This window comes from Nicotiana tomentosiformis, chromosome 3 (genome assembly GCF_000390325.3).
Source record: "Nicotiana tomentosiformis chromosome 3, ASM39032v3, whole genome shotgun sequence".
Classification (NCBI taxonomy): Eukaryota; Viridiplantae; Streptophyta; class Magnoliopsida; order Solanales; family Solanaceae; genus Nicotiana; species Nicotiana tomentosiformis.
Window position 1 is genome coordinate 73,066,046 of NC_090814.1, and position 26,304 is coordinate 73,092,349.

At 38.2% G+C, this 26,304-nt stretch overlaps 1 protein-coding gene across 1 annotated transcript; it reads right to left on the reverse strand.

Annotated features, from left to right (window-relative positions):
* Positions 1–12,174: 12,174 nt before the first annotated feature.
* On the reverse strand, positions 12,175–13,056 carry LOC104092243 (peroxisomal membrane protein 11-4). Its single transcript, XM_009597781.4, has one exon. It carries the CDS (start codon positions 12,949–12,951, stop codon positions 12,274–12,276), a length of 678 nt encoding a protein of 225 aa, XP_009596076.1. The 5' UTR covers positions 12,952–13,056; the 3' UTR covers positions 12,175–12,273.
* Between the last annotated feature and the right edge of the window lie 13,248 nt (positions 13,057–26,304).

Here is a 26,304-nt window from a genome sequence, read left to right on the forward strand (position 1 = left end):
AGCTGAACCCCGAAATCCTAGCGGAGGGGTCGATCAGAGTCCCTACCTGGACCTGCACGCACGAAACAAAAATGCAGTGTCCCCAGGCAACGGGACATCAGTACGAATAAAAATGTACTGGTATGTAAGGCAGAAAGTAGAATCATACATAGCTGATGTAAAAAGGTAATAAAGATACCACCTGATACTGAAACTCTGATAGCCTCCATGGCCGACATCCGACCTCATAGTAATAAAATATGCATGGTATGCTCGTGTAATCGCATGTCGTGAATACATATATATTGATGTAAATGCATGACATACCCAACCAAATGCTAGCAATGGTGGTCTCTCCCGGTAGCTAACCGGTATCATATTGCCAACCTGTGGCCATCTGTACAATATATATAGTCTTTCGGGCAAATAGGCCCCTTACCTCCTATTATAGCTCGAAGTCCATGCATAATATGTCATGTATGATATGAACTTTGAATGCACATAATAGGCCATAACAAGAACTTAGCCAACCTTGGCTCATTGGTACTCTTATTCTCATAATCTCATAATCACCTTCGTATCGCATACAAATGTCTCGTGGAACCTCATATCTTTTTTAATAAGTTTGAAAACTTAACTCGACTTTTAGAAAGATAACTTAACTCTGAATATGTTCATAAAAATCTTAAGGTGCTTCATTTAGTCCTTATACCTGATTTCTTGATAATTAGTAAAAGAAAGTATTTCAAAAAAAAAAATCAAATATTTTAGTAGTTTAAACATAAAAATTATATTTGAAAATTTTGAAATCGACGTGTCACTTTAGAGATTTTAAAATACACTTTAACAAGGAAGAAGGACTGATCACAAATACTAAATGCCTTTATTTTTAAGTCACACAACCCAAAGACGAATAAGAATTCATATATATGGACATATATTTAAGAAAGCCGACAAAATGACATATATAGATGTCGAATACCCTCTTTAACCGAATGAGTGGAATATCAACCTAATAGCATCATGAAAATACTTCAGCTACGATACCAATGCCTTTCATAGAAGGTCTTTCTAGCAACAGAATAGTAAAATATCACATTTGGTGTCTTAGGAATTTCCCAAAATTCGTGCTAAAAGGAAGGACGAAGTTTAGCCTTAACATACCTCTCCAACGAACGTCCGAATGCCTGTAGTTCCTTCACGAAAGTTGTTCCTTACGTCCTAAGCTTCGAAACCACTATATATATGCAGCTTATACACACCTATAAATAGTTTATAAATGATTTTAAATCGGCAGATTTGCCATATGACCCTAACTTGACGAAACGCCCGTAGAACTTTATAAAAACGATCATAAAAGAGTCCCAAGATGATTACCTTGGCAAACCAAGTATAAATACTGAAGAACCAGCAAGAAAAACAATTTCCTATCTTCCAAAAATAGCTCCAAACATAGCTAATAGAAGGGAAAAACGATTGCAAAGCGTAAAGATTGCGCTTCTAGGCACGGGGGCAAACTTTAACGATAGAAATCGTTAAAAATGCACCTTAATCACTCAAGAACACCATGAAACCCTCTCTTAAGCTTTCTCACTGTTTTGTGACGAAGATGAAATATTTTGGGGTCTTAAAAGTCGGATTTTCCGACTTATACCACTTGTTTGACCCGACCCGGTTCGCGACCCGATTTCAGCCCGGACAGTCCGCGGTAAAATAGTCATAACTTTTTACTCCAATATCGGTTTGATGTGAGATTTCTTTGGTTGCGAACTAGACTCGTAGACCTTTGATTTGGTAGGTTGTGGGTCCCATAACTCTTTATATATTGGGAGAAATGAGCTAATACATTTGACCCAAAGTTTAGAAAATTTATTAGAGAAATTTACGATAACTTATGCCGACCTTTATTTCGCAACTTGCTTGACTCCAAAACTTAACATGTGACCAATGTAATATTATAATACCTCATAACATGATATTCTGGGTATCTTTTTTTTTGCTGCTTTCAGTCTCCAGCCCATAGGCTTGGCATGTATATATAGGTGTGTAGGCATGTATGTTTTCAGTCGCGGCCTCGTCGGCCAGCTAGTATTTTATTTTTTTGGCTTGTCTACATATGTTTATATGGCTTATTGTTATTGATGTCATAACCTTACGGTCCAGGCTTAGTATTTCAGATGTTGTGCTGCCCGATCTGTTGGGCCCCCAGTCTAGTTAGCTAGTATGTTTAGTGGCTAACTCGATCGAATACAGTATCGAGTGCCAGTCGTGCCTCCCCTAGTTTGGGGCGTGACACTTCATTAGTGCGCTTCTTACACCTCAAGAGGAGGAGGAATACTTCAAGTTGTTGACTGATTACAAAGATGTCTTCGTTTGGTCGTACAAAGAAATGCCTGGCCTTAGTCCTAAGGTTCGTTCACCATTTTGGAATCAAGAGTGAAGCAGTCACAACGGATGTTTCGACCCGAGTTAGTACCACAAATTGAAGTCGAAGTCAACAAGCTCATCGAGGCGGGATTTATTTGAGAGGTGCAATACCCATTATGGATCTCGAATATTGTACCTGTCAAGAAGAAGAATGGTCAAATACATATTTGTGTTGACTTTCGTGACCTAAACAAGGCATGTCCGAAAGTTGACTTTCCGCTACCAATTATTAAACTCATGGTTGATGCTACAACATGGCATAAAGCTATGTCATTCATGGATGGGTCCTCCGGATACAATCAAATCAGAATGTCTCCAAAAGATGAAGAGTGTACTACTTTTCGAACTCCAAAAGGGATATACTGCTACAAAGTGATGCCCTTCGGTCTGAAGAATTTTGGTGCCACCTACCAATGCGCTATGCAAAACATCTTTGACAACATGCTTCATAGGAGGGTTGAATGCAACGTCGATAACTTAGTAGTGAAGACAAAGCATAGGCCGCTACCACCTTGAACACCTTCGAATTATTTTCGAAAGGTTAAGAAAATTCGACCTGAAGATGAATCCACTTAAATGCGCATTTAGAGTTACCTCGGGAAAGTTTCTTGGCTTTATTGTGCGTCATCGTGGAATTAAAGTTGATCCCACAAAGATTGATGCCATTCAAAAAATGCCCTAGCCGAAGCACTTGAGGGAGCTTCGTAGTCTCCAAGGAAACTTAGCACTCATCTGGAGGTTCATCTCTAATATGGCCGGATGGTGTCAACCCTTCAATCATCACTGATGAAGGATGTCCCATTTCACTAGGATAAGTCATATATAAATGCTTTTGAAAGCATCGAAAGGTACTTGCTGAATCCACCTGTGTTAGGGACACCAATGCTTGGGAAGCCATTGATACTCTACATCGCGGCACAAGAACGTTCACTTGGAGCACTACTTGCTCAAGAGAATGAGGAAGGAAAGGAGCAAGCCTTGTACTACCTCAGTCGAACTCTGGTAGGAGCCGAGTTAAACTACACGCCTATTGAGAAAATATGCTTAGCGTTACTTTATGCGATAAAGAAGCTAAGGCATTATTTTGAATCATACACCATTAAACTCATCTCTAGAGTATATCCAGTGAAGTTTGTGATAACTCGGCATGTTTTTTCTGGACGCCTAGCAAGATGGTCCATATTGTTTAACCAATATGAGATCACATACACACCTCAAAAGGTTGTAAAAGGACAAGCACTCGCCAATTTTCTAGCTAATCTCCCTCTTCTGACGGAATTCCAAATGAAGACGTGTTGTTCATTGAAGAATTGCCACTATGGATAATGTTTTTTGATGTATTTGAACGTCATAACGGTGCGGGGGCAGGTGTTGTGTTGATCTCTCCAGAAAGATAAGTCTTGCCATTCTCCTTTGTTTTAGCTGAAACATGCTCTAACAATGCCGCAGAGTACCAAGCTTTGATCGTCGGTCTCGAAATGGCATTAAACATGAAGATTCTATAGTTGGAGATCTACAACGACTCTAAGGTGATCATCAACCAACTTTTGGGGATTTACAAGGTAAAAAAGGAAGATCTCTTACCATACCATCAATATGCTTCTGGTTTACTTGGAAGATTTGACCAAGTGTTCTTAAATCACGCCCCAAGAGAAGAAAATCGCAAGGTTGATACATTGTCTAACTTGGCCACGACGATGGCACTTGGAGAGAATGAGTCAACAAAGGTATATATGTGTCATCGATGGGTTATTCCTAGACTTCTTGATATTCAAATCAACGAAAGCCATCATACGTTTATTCGAGTGATTGAAGAAGAAGATTGGAGGCAACCATTTATAGAGTACCTTGAACATGGAAAGTTACCTGAGGATCCGCGACAAAGAACATACATCAAGCGAAGGGCACCACGATTCATCTTCTATAAGGGGACATTGTTTCGCCGCTCTTTTGAAGGACTATTCTTGCGATGTCTTGACAAAGAAGAATCTCGCCAAGCGATGGAGGAAGCACATTTTGGCTCATGTGGAGCACACCAATATGGTCCTAAGCTCTATTTTTGCATCAAGAGGATGGGCAACTACTGGCCGACAATGATGAATGATTGCATGGAACATGCCAAAAGATGTCAAGTGAGTCAAGTCCATGCCAACTATATCCACCAACCTCCGGAGCCTCTTCATCCAACTGCAGTTTCATGACCTTTTGATGCATGGGGACTTGACGTTGTTGGACCACTTCCAAAGTCATCAAAGGGACAGATGTGCATATTGGATGCCACAGACTATTTCTCTAGATGGGTTGAAGTTGTTCCACTCAAGGAAGTAGAAAAGAAAACTGTTGTTGATTTTATCAAGTCGAATATATTTTTTAGGTACGGCATACCAAGATATATAATCACTGATAATGGAAAGCCATTTGACAATAAGCTCGTAAGGAGTCTATGCAAGAAGTTTGGTTTCAAGCAACATAAGCCCTCAATGTACAATGCACTTGTCAATGGCCTTGTTGAAGCTTTTAACAAGATGCTTGGTAACCTAATGAAAAAAAAATTCAAAGAACAAGAGAGACTGGAATGAGAGAATTGGTGAAGCTTTATGGGCATACCGGACAACCTTCAGAACTTTCACACAAGTAACTCCTTATTCTTTGGTATATGGCGTAGAAGCCGTCCTTCCACTAGAGCAATAAATTCAATCATAATGGATCGCAGTCCAAGAAGGACTCGCATTTGAAGAGAATGCTCAACTTCGCCTAGCAGAGTTAGAGGCACTGTATGAGAAAAGATTGGAAGCTCAACAAAGATTGGAGTGCTATCAAGCTCGACTAGCTAGAGCCTTCAACAAGAAAGTGCGGCCACGATCATTCCAAGTGGGAGACTTCGTCCTAGCTATTCGAAGACCCATAATCCTCAACAAACGCATGTGCGACAAGTTTACTTCAAAATGGAATGGGCCATATGTTGTGAAGGAATCCTATTCAAGTGGCGCATACAAAATCGTTGATAAGGATGGTTTCAGAGTCGGTCCGATCAACGGAAAATTTTTGAAGCAGTACTTCCCATGAAAGTCACCTACGCTCCTCGACGCACGAACATAAACTGCAATTCATGACGCTCCTTGACGCATGAGCTTAAATTGTACGTTGCTACACTCATGGCCCGCATGTGTCTAAACTGTGTACGGCCAAAAAAAATATTCTAGGTTGAAAACCTCGAAAGAGGCATCCTAGGCAAAAGTCAAGACCAAAAGAGTTAGGACCCCCCCAAAAAAGTCCTCTAAGTTGAAAACCTCGCGAGAGGCAGCCTAGGCAAAAATTAGGACATAAAAAAAAAGAAAAGAAACTCACCCCTCTAAACTACGTTATGACTTGATCCTCTTCACTGAGGTACGTAGGCAGCTTAGACTTTCATTCTATGTTTTGTCGTATGAGTTTTTTAAAAAAAATGGTTTTCCTTATGGGATCATCACATTAACTCTACCAAACGTAGGGGCACATATAAATAAGGAAAATAAGACAATGTGGCACCAAAGCATAAAAGATATTTTATTGCTTGAATATTAAAAGAGTTATGTACATCAATGATAAAAGTAAAATAAGACGCCATCCTATACAAGAAATCTAACGCCATGTAGATGATCTAAAGATAAATCTGGCTGCCAACTCGTTCGTGACTTCTCCATATGATGGGTCATCTTTGATGGTGTGCTCATAGTATTTAGCAGCTTCCATAATCCCTTAACTATGCATATCGTAGTTTGAGTCGTGGGCGCAAGGATCTACTTCTTCTGTTTCAAGCTTCCATACATGAGTATATACATCACTCTCCAAAGTTCCATCATAAGCTTCATGGATATGAAAAATTCGAGTATACACAACTTTTGGAAAATGAGTATTTTCACATGATGATCTCTCTGCAATATCGAGTACGTCTTTTGCATGGAGATTTTGCTCGTTTCTTGTTGCTATAAGCATTAATATATCCACATCTTGTGTGCCTTCTTGATCCGACACTGTGACCTTTTGAGCTCCTTCGCAAGTCTGCAAAAGAAATAAACAAGGAGATAAAATTTGTGATGATAGCCAAAGCCATTACATGCGAAGCTGTAGAATCAACTTCAAAAATATTTGTTAAGCTAGCTAGGAATGAATAGAGCCTTCATCTTTAACATGATTATAGTTCTTGATATACGAATTTTATACGATCAAACCGTTGGTGATTCCGGCGCTCCTAGTTCAACATATAGTTTTTCTTGTCCGAAAGTACACAACATGAAAGCTCTCTGCAGTTATGTCAACTTCAAAACAATTCTGTTGATAGCCGAAAATTTAGGTCTCTGAATTTACTTTCTAACAGAGCAAACAGATCGCCATTTGGAGATTACTAGCTCGAGATATGAATTTTTCCACAAAAGTGCGCCGAGCTGAAGAGCAATTTCACAGACAGATGGATCAAATTTTTGAAATTGTTGGGGCCATTATGGAAGGAATCCTTCCTTGATATCTTGATAATTTTCTTTTTTCTGAGTATTCTTTCTAATGGCACAGACGGACCAAGATTTGGGCACTCCTAACTCGAGATATCAATCTTTTGGCGAGATTGTACAATGTTATAAAGTTAAAATGTTGGACACGTTTATCAGCTTCAAAATAATATTGCAGCTAATCCTCAAGGAATTTGGTGCTGAATTGTTTATATGTTCCAGCCCCTCGAGTTATGATTCTTTAGGAAGAAGCGGCTCGTGATTTCATCGCTTTTGCATCGAAAAATAAATATTTTGCAGAGACGCTAGGTGGTTGCTCGCCGAAGTTGGAAATGCCTACTCCAGGTGTCTTCCTCGTCAACCTGCAATGATGCGATGTGGTGCATGTTGGCTCACCAATAATGAAATATGGTGTCTCCAAGCCTCCAAGAGTAGGAATTTTATTGCTGAGGTTGAGAGAACACTTCATGTGTCTCTCTCGCCAAGCCGCAACAAAGAGACGAGAGGTTCACTAGCAATGCATCTTCTTATGGATATAAGGATCGCTGGAACTATCTCAAAATCCTACAAAAGAAAGTATCTTGAAAGTCCTCGGTGCCAGTAGCACAACATTTCAGCAACATGACTCTTCAACTCCACCCATAAATATCGATGCAGACGACATGAAGCTTTTGATTTTAGGTGATTGATTGGTGTCGACGGTGCAAAGCTCAATTCGGAAGTAAGTATCAATGTTGACGACAAGTTGCTTAATTTGACATAAGGCTTACTGCTATCTTCTTGTAGAGTATTGTATGCTTCTACATGTGGTTCCTGCTAGTTGGGTTTGTTAACAACAATAGACGCATTCGGTGCACTAATAAAGACTTCCTGCTTTCAGACCAGTACTTCATGGGCTATAGCTAATTTTATTTAGTGGTTCTGCTACTTCATGAATACTTCTCCACAGCCCCACGTTCTAAGAAAATAAAAGAAGAAAAAAGGTTATCATGAGTAACAAAAAAGTTTGATTAAAACTAATCAGCATGGAAAGGGAAGTTAAAATTGGGGAGCCTCATTAATCTCTGGCCTTGACTATGAGTTAGGTCGTTGAGTATACAAAATCAGCAATTCCACCAGCCACGCGCAAGCAAAAAAGACAACGGCACGGAGCTTTCACTCAACAATAAGAACTGTGTCAATGACACGACGCTTCAATGCAGATGGTGAACATTGTGACGTGCACTTCTCCGTCAAATCTCGACGGATCGTACGCTTCATGAACCTCTTACCTACAAAAAGAAGTGGTGATCATCCACTTCTTTGCTTGATGTGGATTGGAGAACTTGCCATGTATATCTTTTCTAAATGTGCAAAGAGAAGGGGAGAAGTATATGCTACCGGAACAATCCTTCCGATTTTTAGCGCTCGATTCAAAGTTTACAGTGACGACATTAAAAATGATAGAGCTTTGATCCTTGCACATGTTGTAGAGCTCAGAGTTTCCTTTCCAATGGTGAAAACGGTTCGTGATTTCTCCGATATCAAGATATGAATCTTGTGTCAAGAGTGCTCAAAGCTGTGAGATCAACACGGGCCAGACGTGTAGATCAACTTCAAAATTTAATTCCAACTGATACAAAAGGAGATTCGTGCTGATTTTTTGATATGTTTCAGTCCTATGCGTCTAGTTATGGTAAAAATAAGTGGCTCATAATTTTAAGTCTCCTACAATAAAATATGAATGCTTTTTCGCAAGGGTACAAAATTGGCTTACTGGTACTGCAATTAAAAAAGGCGTGACTGATATTCTCTTTGTTTTAGAGGGAGAAATAAACAAAAAAAGAAGTGAAAGCAGACTACGAGCGGCCGTGTACAACGTGAAAGGAACTCTATATTCACGACTCTTATATTTCAAGTTAAAAGTAACAAAGATCCCTTATATATAATGTTTAAGGTGGTGGAACTTTCCTTATGGAAAAAGAATTCTTCTTAAAGTAAAAAAGGAAATTCTTGTTTGACTTGAAAGTTTTGAATGGTAAATATTCATTAGAAAGTAACTTCTAAGAAGTATTTGAATTCAAGTCAAAGTGGAAGAGGGGAAGGCTTCCTGCATGAGCCTCACGTGGCTTTGTCATAAGAAATTGATCTATGATGGAACTGTCATACATTGTTCAATGTGACCTATTTTGGTTACCACAATTTTGCTATAAAGGTTACTAACAAAGTATTATTTAAGTACAACATACTTGGTATCAAAATTTTTTTTCTAATTCGATTTAGGTCAGTTTCATTTGGTGAACTTCACGTAGCAAGGGATATGTCATTGAATTTATATCCAACGTAGAAAATGAAAGCAAAGTAAGAAGGCCTTGTTTGATGTCTTTGATTACATGCTTCACTGGAGAGTCACGATTGCCCAAAGAATTCAAATTCTTTATTTATGGACAAGAAAGAAAATATTCTTCACATGGATACTTCAGGCCTCGTCTTCGAGTTTTAACAAGTCTACACTTTGATAAGCCTTGAAATAGGGGGCATATGTAGACATATAAAATTTATTGGGTCTAATCCATACAAAATTTGGATTAAACCTATTTGGGTTAAATAATTAATTTGGACTTTATAAATTAAAATTAGTCCATTTTATTATCTTCAAGCCCAAGTTTCATTCTATCTTAAGGCCCAAACTCATGCCATGTGTCAAGTGACATGGCATGTCCAGTCAAACCCAAAGCCAACAAGATGACGCCATGTGTGAACTGAAATGGCGTGATCTAAAACAGTGACCAATCAAGAGTCTCCAAGTATCTAAAATGACATGTTTTGGCCAATCACAAGCAAGCTTATCAGGTAGCTTGTGTGATAAGTTTGATGACTCACATGAGCCAATCAGAATCAAGCAAGAGAGTTTATATGTAGCTGGATTGTCCATCATCTACCATTATAAATAGAGGGGTTACATAACTCTCTAAGGACATTCAGAGTTGGAGAAGAGCATTCTGCAATTGGTGAAGGTATCCAAAAACAGAGAGATCAATCATCAAGTGCAAAGTTTTTCAACAAAGGAGTGATCAACGGAGTTCTTCCCAGAGTTCAACCCGAAAAAACGAAGCGCTGCTCGACGTTCTTGGCGATTGAATACATCACAAGGAGGTTTGCATCATCGTACATTTAAGAAAGACGTTTCTCAAGTCCTCGAATCACGGAGAATCTGAGAGAGAGGAACCAAGGGATACATAGAAGTGTACTCATAAATATTCATCAATAAAAAATTTTTTTATTCATTTTATTTTTGTTGCAGTTATTTTCTGTACAACGAAAATTTGTTGCGAACAATAACATGTTACAATCGTCTATATATTTTAATAGTTGCATAGTTAAAATCGTTTATACTATCAATTGTAAAAGCTTATAAGTAGTTTTTGCTTGATTTGCTCTCTCTTTCCATTGTAAGCTATTGGCGATGAGCACTTTGATTTCGTAAAAACTTACTACTCCTACTTATTAGCCACTAGTGTATACATCAAATTATGTAAATTTATTAGTTAGGTGAAAAAAATTAGCTAGGCGAGAATATATAAAAATTAACTATAGTTAAGTGAAAATCTTATATGCAAATGCATATTATGTATTTATTAATTTGATGTAAGTATCATTTTGTAGATAAATTTTTACGATCTAAGAAGATTAATCTCTACGCTTAACTGCATGGTATCTTTAATTAGTCATAATGGTCATCAGATGAATATCTTTTTATATTCTTTTCAGGAAACTAGATAGAGTTCAATGTTCTCAATTAAAATGTCACGAAGTTTCCATATTCAATAAGTTTTAACTGTGTGAAATTTTTCTCACTTGCATCTGGAAGTACACCCATTGAATTTCATCTACTACTTCTCACCTTGATATTTGGCTTTGCTTTTGAAGAGAAAGTTTACATTCAAAAGTTAAAAGATTTTGATGATGTAAATATTTCACTTTAGAAATAGTTCAGTTCATTAAAGTTTTACAACATGCCGAAGCCGAACAAAAATAAGATTAAAATATCTGATAATTAGAAAGTCATATTCGTAAAAGGTAAATAAAGCTAAAACCACTTTACGTGTTTAAGAATAAAAACGAACTGGATTGGTAATAGTATATCCTAACATAACAGAAACTAATTTTCACCTACAAATACAATGCACAAAGTCATAATTCCACTTCCAACTTGGACTACTAGAAGAGAAGATTGAAAAGAAAGCTTCTAGATGTAATTTTCATTATAGTATTCTCCTTAGCTAGTGGTATTTAGCGTCTTTAATTTCCAGTGAATGTTTTTCGCCAGAAAAAAACTAAAAGATCATATAGAAGAGTCATAAGGATCTAGGCTGTAACACATATTAGCGCAAAAGTTATAAAAGGAAAAAAAAAAAAACAGAGGAGAAAGCAAAAAATATAGTGCAGGAGTTATAAGCAATTCTTCTTAAAACCTGAATAGATAACCTTTAATAGAGTAATTACAAATGAATTTAACTGTATAGTGGACAATATAATTATCTTTTACAAGTTATTTACTTTATTTTTTAGGTTACCTACTCATCAGTGCCGACCCAAGGCCCCCTATTTTTTGGGGTCACAAATTTTCCTAATAAGTGCATATGTTATTAGAAAAAAATATTTAGTGTTTTAAATGATGAAGTATAATTTTTCATAGTAAAAAAAGAAGAAGAAAGGTTAAAGCGTTGAGCATAAATTGAGAAAAGAAATAGTCTTTTGGGGAATCACTCTCTAGAGTATAAATCGAGAAAGAATATGATTATTCATAACTCAAAAAAAGATTGAAACTTTAATATAATTCCAAAAAGAACTCTTGATAAATATTTAACAAACAATAAATTAATATCTTAAATTAGAAAGTATGTCTATTAAATGGATTAGATATATTAGAAATTAAAAAAGAAATTATTAGAAGAAATCGATTACAACAAATTGTTAATAACTTTGCATATAAAAAAATTAGAAAAATGAACTTCAAATGAAATTATATACGTATGATTTTTTTTTTTTTTGTCTAACAAAAAGCTTACGGCCTCTCGTTGAAGTTTTGTTTTGGGCCACTATGTTTATTGAACCACCCCTGCTACTCATGCTTGACTTAGACAACTTTTTAAAAGTGAGTTTTGAATGACCTGATCCATAGTTGTGTTATCTTCAACAATGTTTATAACTTAAATCTGAACTATGCAGAAGTCTTGCAACAAAATCCAGTTAGAACAGAAAAAGAGAAAAAGAAAAGCCTCAACTCTTACATGTATAGTAGTAAATCAGAACGTTTAAGCTCCCGCTGATCATATATAACTGAAGTTTGTTACATTCATATGCTTTGAAATTCGCCATCAATCTGATAACTTATGTATGTTCAGGAGGGCCAGTTTCTATACCAACCAGCCCATGCAGAAACTAAGCCACTAATGCCTAAAGTTACAGTATGGTTGCAGAATGGATTTGGTTCAATTTCAGCCAAAGCAATTATAAGGTCAGCTATATTAGCTGCCACAGCCATCAGTCTCATAATTCTATCCATTCTAATTTTCTTGATTTCGCCTTCTGTTTCCTTAGACTCCTCCTCTTCAGTCAAAAGCTTCCTTTCTGCTTTTAGGCCCCTTGAAATGAGAATAAAATCCGAGATAATGAAAAACACGTATCCAACAGACTCACCAAATGCAGAAATGAAGCTCATCCTTTTTGCATATTTAGAATCCATAACTCCGATTCGCGACAGCCAGAGAAAATGGTCAAAGAAGAAATAGACCATCTCTCCTGAATTGGCAAGAACTGCTAGCAGCCTGAAACCTGAGGACGTGCCGGGGCTCCTTCGGAGGGCATTGAATCCAGTGAGGAATCGACCACTTCGGAAGGCTTTTCGACTGAGGCCAGAAGCAACTTCCCATTGCTTAGCTCTAGTGGCAAATTCAGGGTAAGTTTTCTCGACGTGCCAATTTACGAGCTTGGATACGTATTGGAATGTCTTGACAAGTTTGTCAATTCCATCTCTCTTTGCCAAGAAAATTACTAGCTTGTCAACTGTGTCATTCATTGCTAGCTAGAGGTAAGAGGAGCTGAAGTTTTTTTTTTTTGGTTGCTTTGCTTGGACATAGAGTTGAGTGGGCTATCTTTGATAGAAGAGAGTTGCTATTATTGTTAGCATTAGAGCATTAAAGGATGGCCACAAATTGAAGTTCTTGGATAAATCCAGGAATTTTTGTTTGGACATAATTGTTTTGCGTTCTAGTGTTACTTCCTTGCAAACCATAATTTTTATTTTTATTTTTATATCCTTTTGGGGTTATAATAAAAAAGAAAATTTGATTTTCAATCAATGGCCTAAAAGACTACAAGAGGGACTCTCACTACCACCAATGGGTTCTTTTTTGGTCTTATGAGTGTTCGATTAGCAATTTTGGACCAATTATTTTAGTATTTTGTTGTATCCCATTTCGTCTTCACCTTCAATTAGTTCCCACCGTTATATGAACTTAACCATTGGGATTACACTTTAATTCTACACTATAGCTTTGTTTATGTCATTAGTTGTATAGGAAACAACACAACATAATCTATCAAGGGTGTGCTAATTTCCTTCAACCTCTTCATTTATTGCAAACAATCCTTTCATTATATCCCTGTGTCACCTTCCTATAAAAGAGCAACATATTATATAGAGAAATAAAACCCAAATTTTAACTCAAATAAGTTACTAGTATATGTCAACGGAGCATTGAACACTTCTATGGAATTGGTGTACAGTTTTAAAGTGAGATAGACTTGAAGTATTTAAAAAGTTATGCAACCAGAGTTATTATAAGATTTAAACAAACCAGATCTAAACTTTATAAAAAATTATTCCAAAAAAACATACATGATATGTTTTTGTTGATTGGAGCTACTAATATTAATATTTCAAGTTAAACTAACTTAACACACCCAGATAATGCTGGCAACTTTTTGGCGCAAGATATCGATTTGCACAAAAGTACAGGTCAACACCCTACATTGTACTTACGTCACCATGTTTTTAAGTTTATAATCGCATAACCCATTATTTTCTGCAAATGTTTATATACCCGGTATATAATATTATACAGTTATTATATATTGTATAATATTTTGCATAAAAACTGAGTTTTGTCTCATATAAACTCAAACTCACGAAAAATGCCACTAAATATCTCAAATCTTCATCAAATATCTTTAAATTTTAATCACAACTTCAAAATGTCATCCCCAATAAAACTCAATCATCAATTTATCAAAAATTATAGTAACAAATATTTTTTTGATAATCGTAGTATCCGGGCCAGCTTATGCACATCTCGACTAATTTCACGAAATACCTGCTACCTCCCACCAGCAACAGGTACCAGATAACTATGTCCACCAATGTTCGGACAAATGAAAAAATATCACCTACTAATATTTTTACCTCCGAGATTTGAACATGAGATCTCATAGTTCTTAATCCACTTCATTGACTGCTAGACCATGTCCTTGGATGCAAAAAGCTGAACTAATCACAAAATTCATTTATGAGTTTTCAAGCTTTTAAAAGTTCCAAACTTTAGTTCATACAATAAAGTTTAAATCTGTGATGATAAACACGAGTCACTCTCAAATTAGTTTCTAATACAAATTTTCTTACTACCCTATTAATAGGAAAAAGGAAATTTTAAATTATATACAAAATAAGCTAAGTAGATACGAAAAGAAAGAATATGGACTTAAATTGGTTAGGGTAGGGGGTACACTACTTCCCCAATAATTGTTTCATTATATAGCCGAAGGAAGGAATTCTACGATGATTGGATTAGGATTAGAACTTAAGGGGGTTCATGAGGCAATTGCTATAATCTGGTTGGGATTGGGAAGCCTCTCCAATCTAAATTGTTAATTCTAATCGGAAATTTTTTAAACTTTCTATTTATTCTTTTTCTTTGGTTGGATCGAATTTGAAGAGCCGAACTGAGATTTCCAAAATAACTTGGAGTAGTAATAGTGTGTACGGATAAAATCGAAAACAATGTTACCCCCGATATTCCTATAAAGAAATGAGAGGGAAGCATGATCTGATGCAATCTTGAGTAAAGCTGAAAGTTTCCTCGTTTCGGAGCCCGAGAAGGACGAACAGTGCATCCGGGATCGGACACGGCCGAACATCGGGTCTAGGTTGAGTGAAGGCTTGAGACTAAGAAAAAAGAGAAACGGTTAAGTACGATAAGTGGGGAGCCGTAATATCCGCTCTCAATCTGATATTACGGCACAAATTCCGTCCGCTATCAATTGCAGATCAACATTTACTGAAAAAAGAAGATTTTTACTTTATTTAGACTTGTATTAGGATTAAAACTCCCTTACTATATAAAGGGGAGAACTTTTTCATTTTAAACCACTGTTGTCACGCATATCAAAGCAATAAAAGTTCATTTTCGTTCTCTAGCCATTGTTCATTGTGTTCTTTAGCTACTTAATTATTCGATTGCGACCGAGCTAGTCGTGAGAGCTCGACCAAGGTCAATTTTCAGTGTTCATCTAAGAAGCCAGGCTTGATTGTTCTTCATGTTTAGTTTGATTATATTACTTATCTGTACTTTGATTAATTTCTGTCAATAGATCATTCGTGTTAAATTAAATCGCGTATTCTTTAACCGCATACAAAATTAATTGTTACTCATTTAAAGGGTAAACAGTTTGACGCTCACCGTATGGCTAAGAATAATAGTGGTTATTTAATACAAATCTCCGTAACACACCCTACTTTACACTTGCTCTTTGAAGTTTGATTTCGCTTTAATCTAAGAATATCAAATTCTGAGTCTGCTCACTTGAATATTGACGCCGAGTCAGGCCACCATGGTGAAAACAATAACGTGGTACCCAGCAATGACATACCCCCTATTGATCCCAATGGTTTTCCAATCGTTGACCCAGTCGATGTTAACTCACAGGTTGCCATCAACAACAACTTGCCAACTGACCCCGAAAATAGCATTTGCGGGGCACCCTGACCATAGGCTTGAGAAGCATATGAGGAGGAAGGTTATGGAGTTAGCTTGCAATTGATCTTCGAAATGTTACAAGCTCATCAAGCAGCAATAGCGCAATTACAAACCCAAAGTCATGCCCTAACAGGATCGAGCCCGAGCGGGCCAGAGAAAACGCTCGAAGGGATGAACAAATTATTGTGGAACCAGATGAATTCGGGCCCGGGGAAACTTTCGAAGTGATGAAAATGCTCGAAGCACTAACAAAACGGGTGGAGTCTGGTGAGAAAAAGATAGAGGCAAATGACAAAAAGGTAGAAACTTACAATTCGAGGGTCGATCAGATCCCGGGAGCGCCTCCAATATTTAAAGGTTCGGATTCTAAGAAATTCATTCAGAAGCCTTTCCCCCCGAGTGCGGAACCGAAGCCAATTCCGAAGAGATTCTGAATATCTGACATTCCCAAGTATAACGAGCATGTAACCTTCTATAAGTGCGCAATCAAAGGCAATGATCTAGAAGACGACGAGATCAAATCGATGTTATTGAAGAAATTTGGGAAAAATTTGTCCAAAGGAGCGATGATATGGTACCATAACTTGCCTCTGAATTCTATTGATTCATTTGTTATGCTTGCAGATGCTTTCGTAAAAGCCCATGTCGGTGCCATTAAGGTCGAGACGATGAAATAGGACCTTTTCAAGGTCAAACAAAGAGATAACGAGATGCTTAGGGAATTCGTATCGAGGTTCCAGATAGAGCGGATGGACCTGCCCCTGGTCGTGGATGATTGGGCCGTCCAGACGTTCACTCAAGGACTCAACCCACAAAGTTCCGTTGCTTCTCAATAATTAAAGCAAAACTTGGTAGAGTACCCCGCGGCTACTTGGGCCTATGTCCATAACAGGTATCAGTCGAAGATTAGAGTCGAGGACGACCATCCCAACAAATTGAATGACATGTCTAAAAGGATTATGGACCAGGAGCCAAGGCCGGTCCGAGATCAGTATCAGCCATACAGCTCGGACAGATGGGGAAAGGGATTCGGGCCCCACCCAACTAGGAACGACATGAGAAATTATCAAAGACCAAGCAATCAAGTTTGATGAGTAAGAGCAGTTTTTACAGATCGCTTGGCGGTAGTGAAGCACCAAGATTTTCAGAGTATAATTTCAACGTGGATGTTGCGAGTATAATGTGGGCCATTGGTCGCATTAAAGAGACCATGTGACTTAGGCCACTTCAGTCTGATCCCCCATAGAAGGATCACAACTTTGTGTGTAAGTACCATAGTACTCATGGTCACAGGACCGAAGATTGTCGACAGCTAAGGAAGAAGTGGCTCAACTATTCAACAATAGACATCTTCGAGGAATTCCTAAGCGAACGGGCGAAAAATCATTTCAAAAATAGGGACGCCAACAAATAGATTGAACAAGAGGAGCCCCAACACGTGATCAACATGATCATTGGGGGAGTGGATTTCCCCTAACGGCCAATGATAAAACGCACCAAAGTTTCTATTACAAGGGAAAAAGGCACTCAAGATTATGTTCGGAAGGAGCCATCTCGTTCAGCGACGATGATACCGAGGGCATCACCTACCTCACAACGATGCACTGGTAATATTCATATTTATCAATAAATCTAGAGTTAAACATGTGTTAATTTATCCAGGTAGCTCGGATAACACCATCCGATGGAGGATCGTAGAACAACTAGGATTATTGGTGAAAATCGTACTGGCGGTCTGAGGGTTGAACAAATTCAACATGGCGTGCGAGACGACAATAGGTGAAATAACCCTATTAGTGAACACTGTCAGGACCACCCATGAAACAAAGTTCTACGTGATCGAGGGGGATATGAGGTACAACGCCTTGTTCGGAAGGCCATGGGTTCACAACATGAGAGAGGTACCTTCAACCTTACATCAAGCGTTGAAATTTCCCATTCCGGGAGGAATCAAAATATTCTACGGGGAATAGCCGGCTGCAAAGGAGATGTTTCTGTCGATGAAGTCATCCTGGTGCCCGCGGTTTTGACATTAAAAAATAGGGGACTGGTTGAAGAAAAGAAAACCAAATAGAAATTAACGATACCGATCTCGACCGAGTCGAGAAAATAAGAGAAGCACACAACAAACGAGGATGAGGATTACGGTGTTCCGAGATCTTTTATAGCACCCGATAACACTAATACCGCTAAATCGACAATTGAGGAATTGGAGCAGGTCATATTGATCGAGCACCTTCCGGATCAAAATCCCGAACTCAGGAAAAAACTTATTGATTTCCTTAAAGCTAATGCTGATTGTTTGCCTGGTCCCACTTAGATATGACAGGGATCTCACCAGAGATGACAACTCACAAATTGATCCCGGATCCAAAGTTCCACTTGGTCAAACAAAAGAGAAGGTCAGAGTCCGAGATCAAACAAGCATTCATCAAAGGCGAGGTATCTAAACTTTTAAAAATAGGTTCCATCCGGGAAGTTATGTACCTAGATTGGTTAGCTAACATAGTAGTCGTACCTAAAAAAGGAAACAAACTTAGAATGATCAGTGCGACGGCCGGACACGAGATACTAAGGACCCATTTGGCCATAGATTTTGCCAAAATAAACTTGGGTTTTATTTGGCAAACACATGTTTGGCCATAAATTTTGCCTATATTTGGCCAAATCCCAAGTCCCAAATCCCAAATCCCAAAACCAGTTCAATAGCTAGTTTTGGGCCAAAATATCACTATTATATTTTTAAAAAATTGCCCCAAACTTTTATATTTTATAAAAGTGCCCACAATTTATTATTTTGTAACGATGTTGCTTTGTCTTCTCGGTCATCTGATAGTGTATCATGTAGTTCATTATAAAAATGATAATTTTGTATCAAAGAATGTTATTGATAATAGTATTGTTAGATATTTGTGATAGTTTTTAGAACTTGTGGGTATAAGTCATGTTTCATGTTTTTCCAAACTAAACTTCACCTAAGTTTTCTCGACGCCTATTCCTGGTTCAACCTAATTCAATGGACTTGGGCAACCAAGAAAAGACTTCTTTTGTAACCAAATTCGGCACCTACTGTTATAATGTAATGTCGTTTGTGCTAAAAAATACCGGTGATCAATGCCTAGTTAACCGGATGTTCAAAGAACAAATAGGAAAATCAATGGAGGTTTATATTGACGATATGTTGGTTAAGTCTCTACGAGCAGAGGACCATTTGAAGCATTTGCAGGAAACCTTCGACATATTGAGGAAATACAACATGAAGTTGAACCCGGAGAAGTGTGCTTTTGGGGTCAGCTCAGGCAAGTTCCTCGGGTTCATGGTATCCAATCGGGAAATAGAGATCAACTCATACAAGATAAAATCCATAGATATCACTGTAGTTGACAATGTCAAGGCAGTACAGAGACTGATTGGGCGAATAGCCACGTTGGGCCGGTTTATTTCGAGGTTGTCAGACAAGAGCCACTGATTTCTCGTGACTTAAAAAGAATAACGACTTCTCTTGAACCCCGGAGTGCCGGCGAGCTTTAGAAGAACTCAAACGGTACCTATTGATCCCTCCCTTGCTGCACACTTCGAAGATGAACAAACAACAATACCTATACTTGGCAGTTTTTGAGGTAGCGGTAAGTGGTGTCCTAGTCTGGAAAGAAGAAGGTACACAATTTCCTATTTATTATGTTAGTAGAACCCTTGGCGATGCCGAAACAAGGTATCCACACTTAGAAAAATTAGTGCTCGCCTTATTGAGCGCATGTAGGAAATTAATACCGTACTTTCAGTGTCACCCCATATGTGTCATGACCACTCGCCCATTGAGGAATGTTATGCATAAACCCGATCTCTCGGGCCTGCTAGCCAAATGGGCCATAGAGATTAGCAGGTACGATATCAAGTACAAACCCTAGACCGCTATAAAATCTCAAATTTTGGCAAACTTCATGGTCGACTTTATACCATCCCTGATCCCCTAGATTGAGAAGGAATTACTGATCACCTCAAGGACTAGCTCAGGGGTCTGGACCCTGTTCACGGACGGTGCTTCTAACGCAAAGGGGTCGGGCTGGGCATCGTATTAAAATGCTCTACGGGTAACGTAATAAGGAAGTGTATTAGAACTGTGAAATTGACTAACAACAAAGTCAAATATAAGGTTATGATTGCAGGTCTAGAACTGGCTAAGAGCCTGAGGGTTGAGGTAATCGAGGACATTTGAAGTAAAAGAGGAACGGATGCAGAGATACTCGGATAAGTTGCAGGTGACCTTGTACCAATTCAAGGAATGGACTCTATAACACGTATCTCGAGACCAAAAAAATGACGCCGATGTGTTGGCTAATTTAGGGTCATCAGTCGACTCTAACAAATTTGACTCCGGAGAAAAGTGAAATTGACGAACTCGGTAATAGAAGAAGGATTTTCCCGAGGTCTTATGGGCATACCGAACGACTTCGAAGTCAAGCACCGGTGTTACTCTGTTCTCTTTAGTCTACGGCACGAAAGCTTTAATCCCTGTCGAAGTAGGAGATCTGAGCCTAAGGTTCCAGTACGCTACCAAGACGTTGAATGACGAGGCCATGGCCACAAGATTAGACTTATGGGACGAACGGTGAGAAGATGCCCTAGTCCGATTAGCGGCCCAAAAGCAGCGAATGAGAGATATTATCACTGAAGGGCTAATCTTCGACACTTCCAAGTCGGGGGCTTGGTATTAAAGAAAGTCACACTACATACCAAAAACCCAAATAACGGGAAACTAGGCCCGAACTGGGAAAGTCCATACAAAGTTACCAGTTTAACCGGGAAAGGCTCGTATAAGCTCGAGTCAGGGAATAATGTATAGCTACCGAACAACTAGAATGTGACACACTTAAAGCGGTACTACTACTAAGGTATGAACACAATTCCCTTTGAATTTTATTACCCTTTGAACTAAGCTATGCAGATAATCAGTGGAGGTTAAATCTGAGGATTCGGTCTGAAAGCACGTGCTACCCTAGTTTTAAAGATCGGCTTGAGGCTAGGATTGCTGATCGATCACCCGTATTGGATCGATAGTATTCGAGACCTCATGAGCTCAATCTCGAATATTGGGGGGCATATTAAAAGCCAAGGCTTGAATATTAGAATTAATTGTAAGGGTCAAACGGTCAAATGAACCGTGACCGTGTAGATCATTCTTTCCATGGTAGAAAGCTTTTGTGCCTTCGATCATATACTCTACATTCAAAGTAAAAATAAGAAGTTTGCCTTCAATATTTCATCAGTTCACATTTGTACTAACGATATTATCATTAAGTTACTTAGAATAAATAGTGGGTTCAATACTCTAGAGCCCACGGGCCTCCTCGAATTGAGACTACTATCCGACAATACGATCGGACAACTCGGGCTATCGAATCCCGGAGGCACCGAGCCTATTAGGCAAGGCCCGAACATAAAAGGCTACGACTAACTTAAAATGGCCTGAAGACGTCTAAGTCTGTACGTAGAAAGTAAGGTCCTTACACATGGTTAAATCCTATAAAAAAATACTTCAGACCCGTCTATAAAAAGAGCCACCTTCGGCAAACATCATCATGTGTGGTTGAAACATTCAAGCGTTTTAAAGACATCATTTTTTATTGGATATACCGAAGTCAAAGAAAGTCGGAGTTGTTATTTAAACCAGGCCTCTTTCGGGCTCTAGAGGAATGAACACTCTAAATTATGTCAAATTCTATGCTAAGGCATTAATGACATATTTCAAACAAAGAGTTGTAAGTGGATGCTGAAAAGTAAAGGACACAATATAACAAAACGAAAATTTTTTATACATATCAAAAGTATTTACAAAGGTACTATAAACCAACCCCAAAATAAATAAAAATATACAAAAGAGAACAAAAAATAAACTAAGGCATTTTCGCCTAGTCTTCACCGGAGCCCGATTCACTGCCTTAACTCTCGGGCATGAATCTCCTCGAGGGTCTCCCTCTGGGATAGCCACTTTACATACTCGACCTTTGTTATTATACGGGCCTCGACCATCTCCACATCATTCTTGTACTGTGCTAGAATATCTTGGAACTCGGAGGACTCGTTCGAAGATGCCTCCAACTTGGACTTCAACACGGTGTACTCCCGACCGAGGGTATCCCGTTCCGAGACGGCCGAGTCCAGTTATGCTCGGAGCTAATCATTCAGCCTAGACGACTTATCAACTTTATCCTTCATCACCCTAAGCTAGTCCTTGGCCGATGCCAAATCCTCTTTGGTAGCCTCTGTTTTCGAGTCTAGGATATCCATCTTGCTCCTCAACACCTCGGCCGAGGCTTTGACCTTGTTCATTTTGGCCTAGAGCTGGTCGATCAGATCTATCTTCTCTTAGACCTACGAGGTTGTGGCATTAGCAACTGTGCTTAGCCTCTCGTTATTAATCTCAAATACCCTTACCTTTTCGACTATAATGGCATGCTCCCGTTTCACAACGAGGCCTCCTTTTGAGCATTTTCCAGCTCGGCTTGGAGGATGGGGAGGTCCTTGAGGGACTCATCTATTTGCTTGCTAAAAGCTTTGTACACGTCCTTCTACTGGACCTGCTCCTTGAGGATGTTTGGAAAAGTGCTGACCACACATAATTTGTACGGTCACAAAACATGGTCGCACTGACAAGAATTCAAAAAGTTCAGAGAATGTGCTAAATGACCATGTGTAAAGCCTGGCCAAAAGTGCAGTCGCAGAAGAAAAAGTACGGCCGCAGAAGCTGAAGTGCAGCTGCAGACTCAATTGTGCGACTGCAGAAGTTCTTCAACTGCAGAACTAAGAAAAGTACGGACCGCACATGGAATTTTGCGGCCGCATAACCTCCCGAAGGGCATTTTTGTCAACGAATCTGGGCCACTATAAATAGACGGGAAACACTTTTTACGGCAAGTTTTGTAATTTTTAGTGCTGTAGGTGTTATATTTTATTACTTTGGATAATTTGTGACTATTTTAGGTGAAGAAACATTAGTTTTATCAAATTAATTTTGTTTTATGGCTTTAATTAGTTCTTCTTCTTTGTTTTCTTCAATTTCTATCATGAGTTGCTAGATTTTTTCTAGGGTTGTGACCCAACCCTAGTGTGTAAACCTTATGGGTGATTAATCTAATGCTTGTTTATGATTGTGTATTTATTATTTAGCCTTGTTCATGCATTATTTGTAGAATTAATGGTTACAGACATTGATTCATGCCTATTTGACTTGGTTCTTACTTGATAAAGAGGGACTTAATCTAGAAAAATTTGGCTAAAAAGAAAAGTGGGCTAGTTAAGGTTTTGGCTAGCCTAATTAAAGGGTTTGAACTAGAGATAGAGAAAACCCGACTTGAACTCATATCAACTATTTGAATTGATGCCCAATTGGGCTTGAGAAAGCCAATTTAGGCAAAATCACTCTATAAACGAGAGGTATTTAGTGGATAATTTAGAGTTGAGAGTTATAATATACCCCGATCACTAAAACAAGAATTAACGTGATTTAACTATTAGGCTAACATCTAGGTGAAGGTTACATCCCTAGGCCTTTTACCCATTTGATATAAACAATAAAAATAATTACTAGTCTTCTAGTCTTTTCCTTTTAGTTGATAATTGCTACTGTTAATTTTTAGAAGTAGAAAATAAAATCCCTTGTTTGAAAGCTCAATTAAGATCATTTTATTTACTCTCAGCAAGTGAACAACCCTAAGACCCATGTTAAACTCTCTGTGGAAATCGCCCCGACTTTTGTTTGGTACTATTTTTTCAACGACAGTTTCCACTCACTATTGAGTGTGGATCAATTTTTGACGTCGTTGCTGGGGAGTTTTAACGGTGTTAACTATATATTTGAATGTGTTTTTAAAATATCTTCTTTCCCTTCAATGTTACTAACTTGTTGAAGAAATCATAGGTACAAACATGGCGAACAATGATCTCGGAAATATACCATTGGGGGACTTGGATGGAGGGGAGGAACAACTCGATGAGGTACCTTAAATACCACAACCGAATCGGCGAGGCTAGGTTCCACAAGACAACGTGCCCGTACCACCCCCACCTCCACCATCATAACCACATACGGCACCGGATATTGCCCAATGAAGGTTATGGTAGTGCAATAGTTCCCCCTTGTATTAGAGCGGACAACTTCCAAATTACTAATATGATGCTCACTTTGCTAGAGCAACGAGGCTTTTTCACCGGTGCGCCAAGTCAAAATGCATATAAACATTTGAAGGAATTTGTGGATACGTGTTGGGGGAGCAAGCAAACTAATGTTTTCGAGGATGCCTTGAGGCTAAGGCTTTTTCCCTTCTCTCTACGGGGTTAAGCTTTAGATTGGTTGGAAAGTTTACCGAATCATTCTATACATACTTGGGATGAGTTGGCGGTGAAGTTTATTGCTAAGTTTTTCTCTCCCTGGCACATGGCTACTCTTCGGAATGAAATATTGGCGTTTAAGTAAGAGCCCAACGAACTTTTACATGAGATTTGGGAGATATATCGGACAATGGTGAAAGAGTGCCCAAACAATGATATGACCGACAACATGATTCAACAAACTTTATATTGTGGTATCAATACTACAAACCAATGTGTGGTCAATCAATTGGCCGGTGGCAACTTTATGACAACACCTTATGCAAAGGCATATGAAATTCTTGATGAGATGGCGAAAACGTCATCGGCTAGGAAATCCCGAGCTAATGTTACACAAGGTGATCCCAACATGATACACCTCCACAAAGAGTTGCAAGACCATGGACAAGCCATTTCCTAATTGACAACAACCATTGTCACACCTCCTTTTTATGAAAAATATGGAGTTTTTTTTAATTAATATGACATTATTCGAAATGAGATTATTTAATTAATTAGAGTTGCCACTTGGAATAATTGTTATGGTTTCCCAAGTCACCGGTTTATTTTAAAATCCCAAATTGAGGAAATTGATTATGTTTTAAAGTCTGCAAAATACAGAAGACTGGGTATGGAATTCTGTTAATCCGGAAGAAGATATTAGGCATTTCTGGATTCCGTAATTTTAGCACGGTCGCTTTAACCATACCTGGCCCAATTAATTTTTTAATTATGTATTTTTCGAACTATGTGCATTTTACTTTTTACCGCATTAATTACTATGATTATCACATTGTCAATTATCTTTGAAACGAACCACGTGTGTGTGAATCCGTTTTATTCGGGTGCCGAAATCATGTCGCGCGTACGTGTACACGATTAATAACACTTAATTATTATTGTAAGAAATTAGTTTGTCAAGTCGCGCGAATGCGTACTTTGCCTTTAAGCTAATAGATCACAACTATGTCACGTGAATGTGTACATAACCACGATAATTATATAAGTCGGGTCTAAACACTGCTAGCGCATTTGAATTATTCTTTTCCTAATTTTGGAATCAATGTGAGGCCACAAAGTTATGGATAAAAATGATTGAGGAGTAAATGATGTAATCTAGTCATTAGGCTAATCAGATCAGATGCTTCTTAAAGTTGTCATGCCCAACTCATTATCAAAACCATCTCAAAATCAAAAGCTTCTTACAATTTCATAGTACTACCGTGACCCAATTGTTATCAATCACTTTAATGTAAACCCAAATTACAAGTTTTAATTAACCCCCACTGCCCGATTAATTTACCATTAATACTTACGCATCAGCTTAAATAAGAACTGACAACAAATTAATCTAAAGCGATATTAAGTAACAAACTAGCCAACAACGAACCAAGGTATTTATTACTCGCAAATGAAAAATATGGCATAGCATGAATTAAGTACTAAAGCCGGTAAATAAAAATGAAATGAATCGTTTACCATCAAAATTTATGAATCACCCATTTAATATGCTAATTCAAGATGATAATTGTATATACATATATAAAGACAAAGAAAATAAAACTAGGTTAAAGCTAAAAACGCATGAAGACAAAGAGAGTGCCAAGAACTTTTGCATTAATTAAAAATGGGATAAGAATTGAACCCCAATGAGCATTGATGCAAAGTATATAAAAAGCTTCCTACGGACTAAGAGCTCAAGCGTAACCTTGACTAGAGACCCGACTAACACCTCAAATGGAACTAGCGACCAATGTCTGGAGCATTAACTGAACTCGATCCCAAAAATATTGTTGTTTTGTGAAGAAAGAGGGTTGTTTTCGAGCTGTTTTTCAGCTGAATTTGGAGCTTCTTTGGACTGGTTTTACTGATGGCTTTATGAATGGAGGTGATCTAATTCTTGGGAGGTTTTTCAGCTGGATTTGGGGTGATTTTTCGGTGGTCTAAGGCTAGTTTTGAGGGCTGTTTTGTTGGCATTTTTTAGCAGAAAAAACCGGGCTAATCTGGGGTGATTTAAGGTGGAAGAAAGG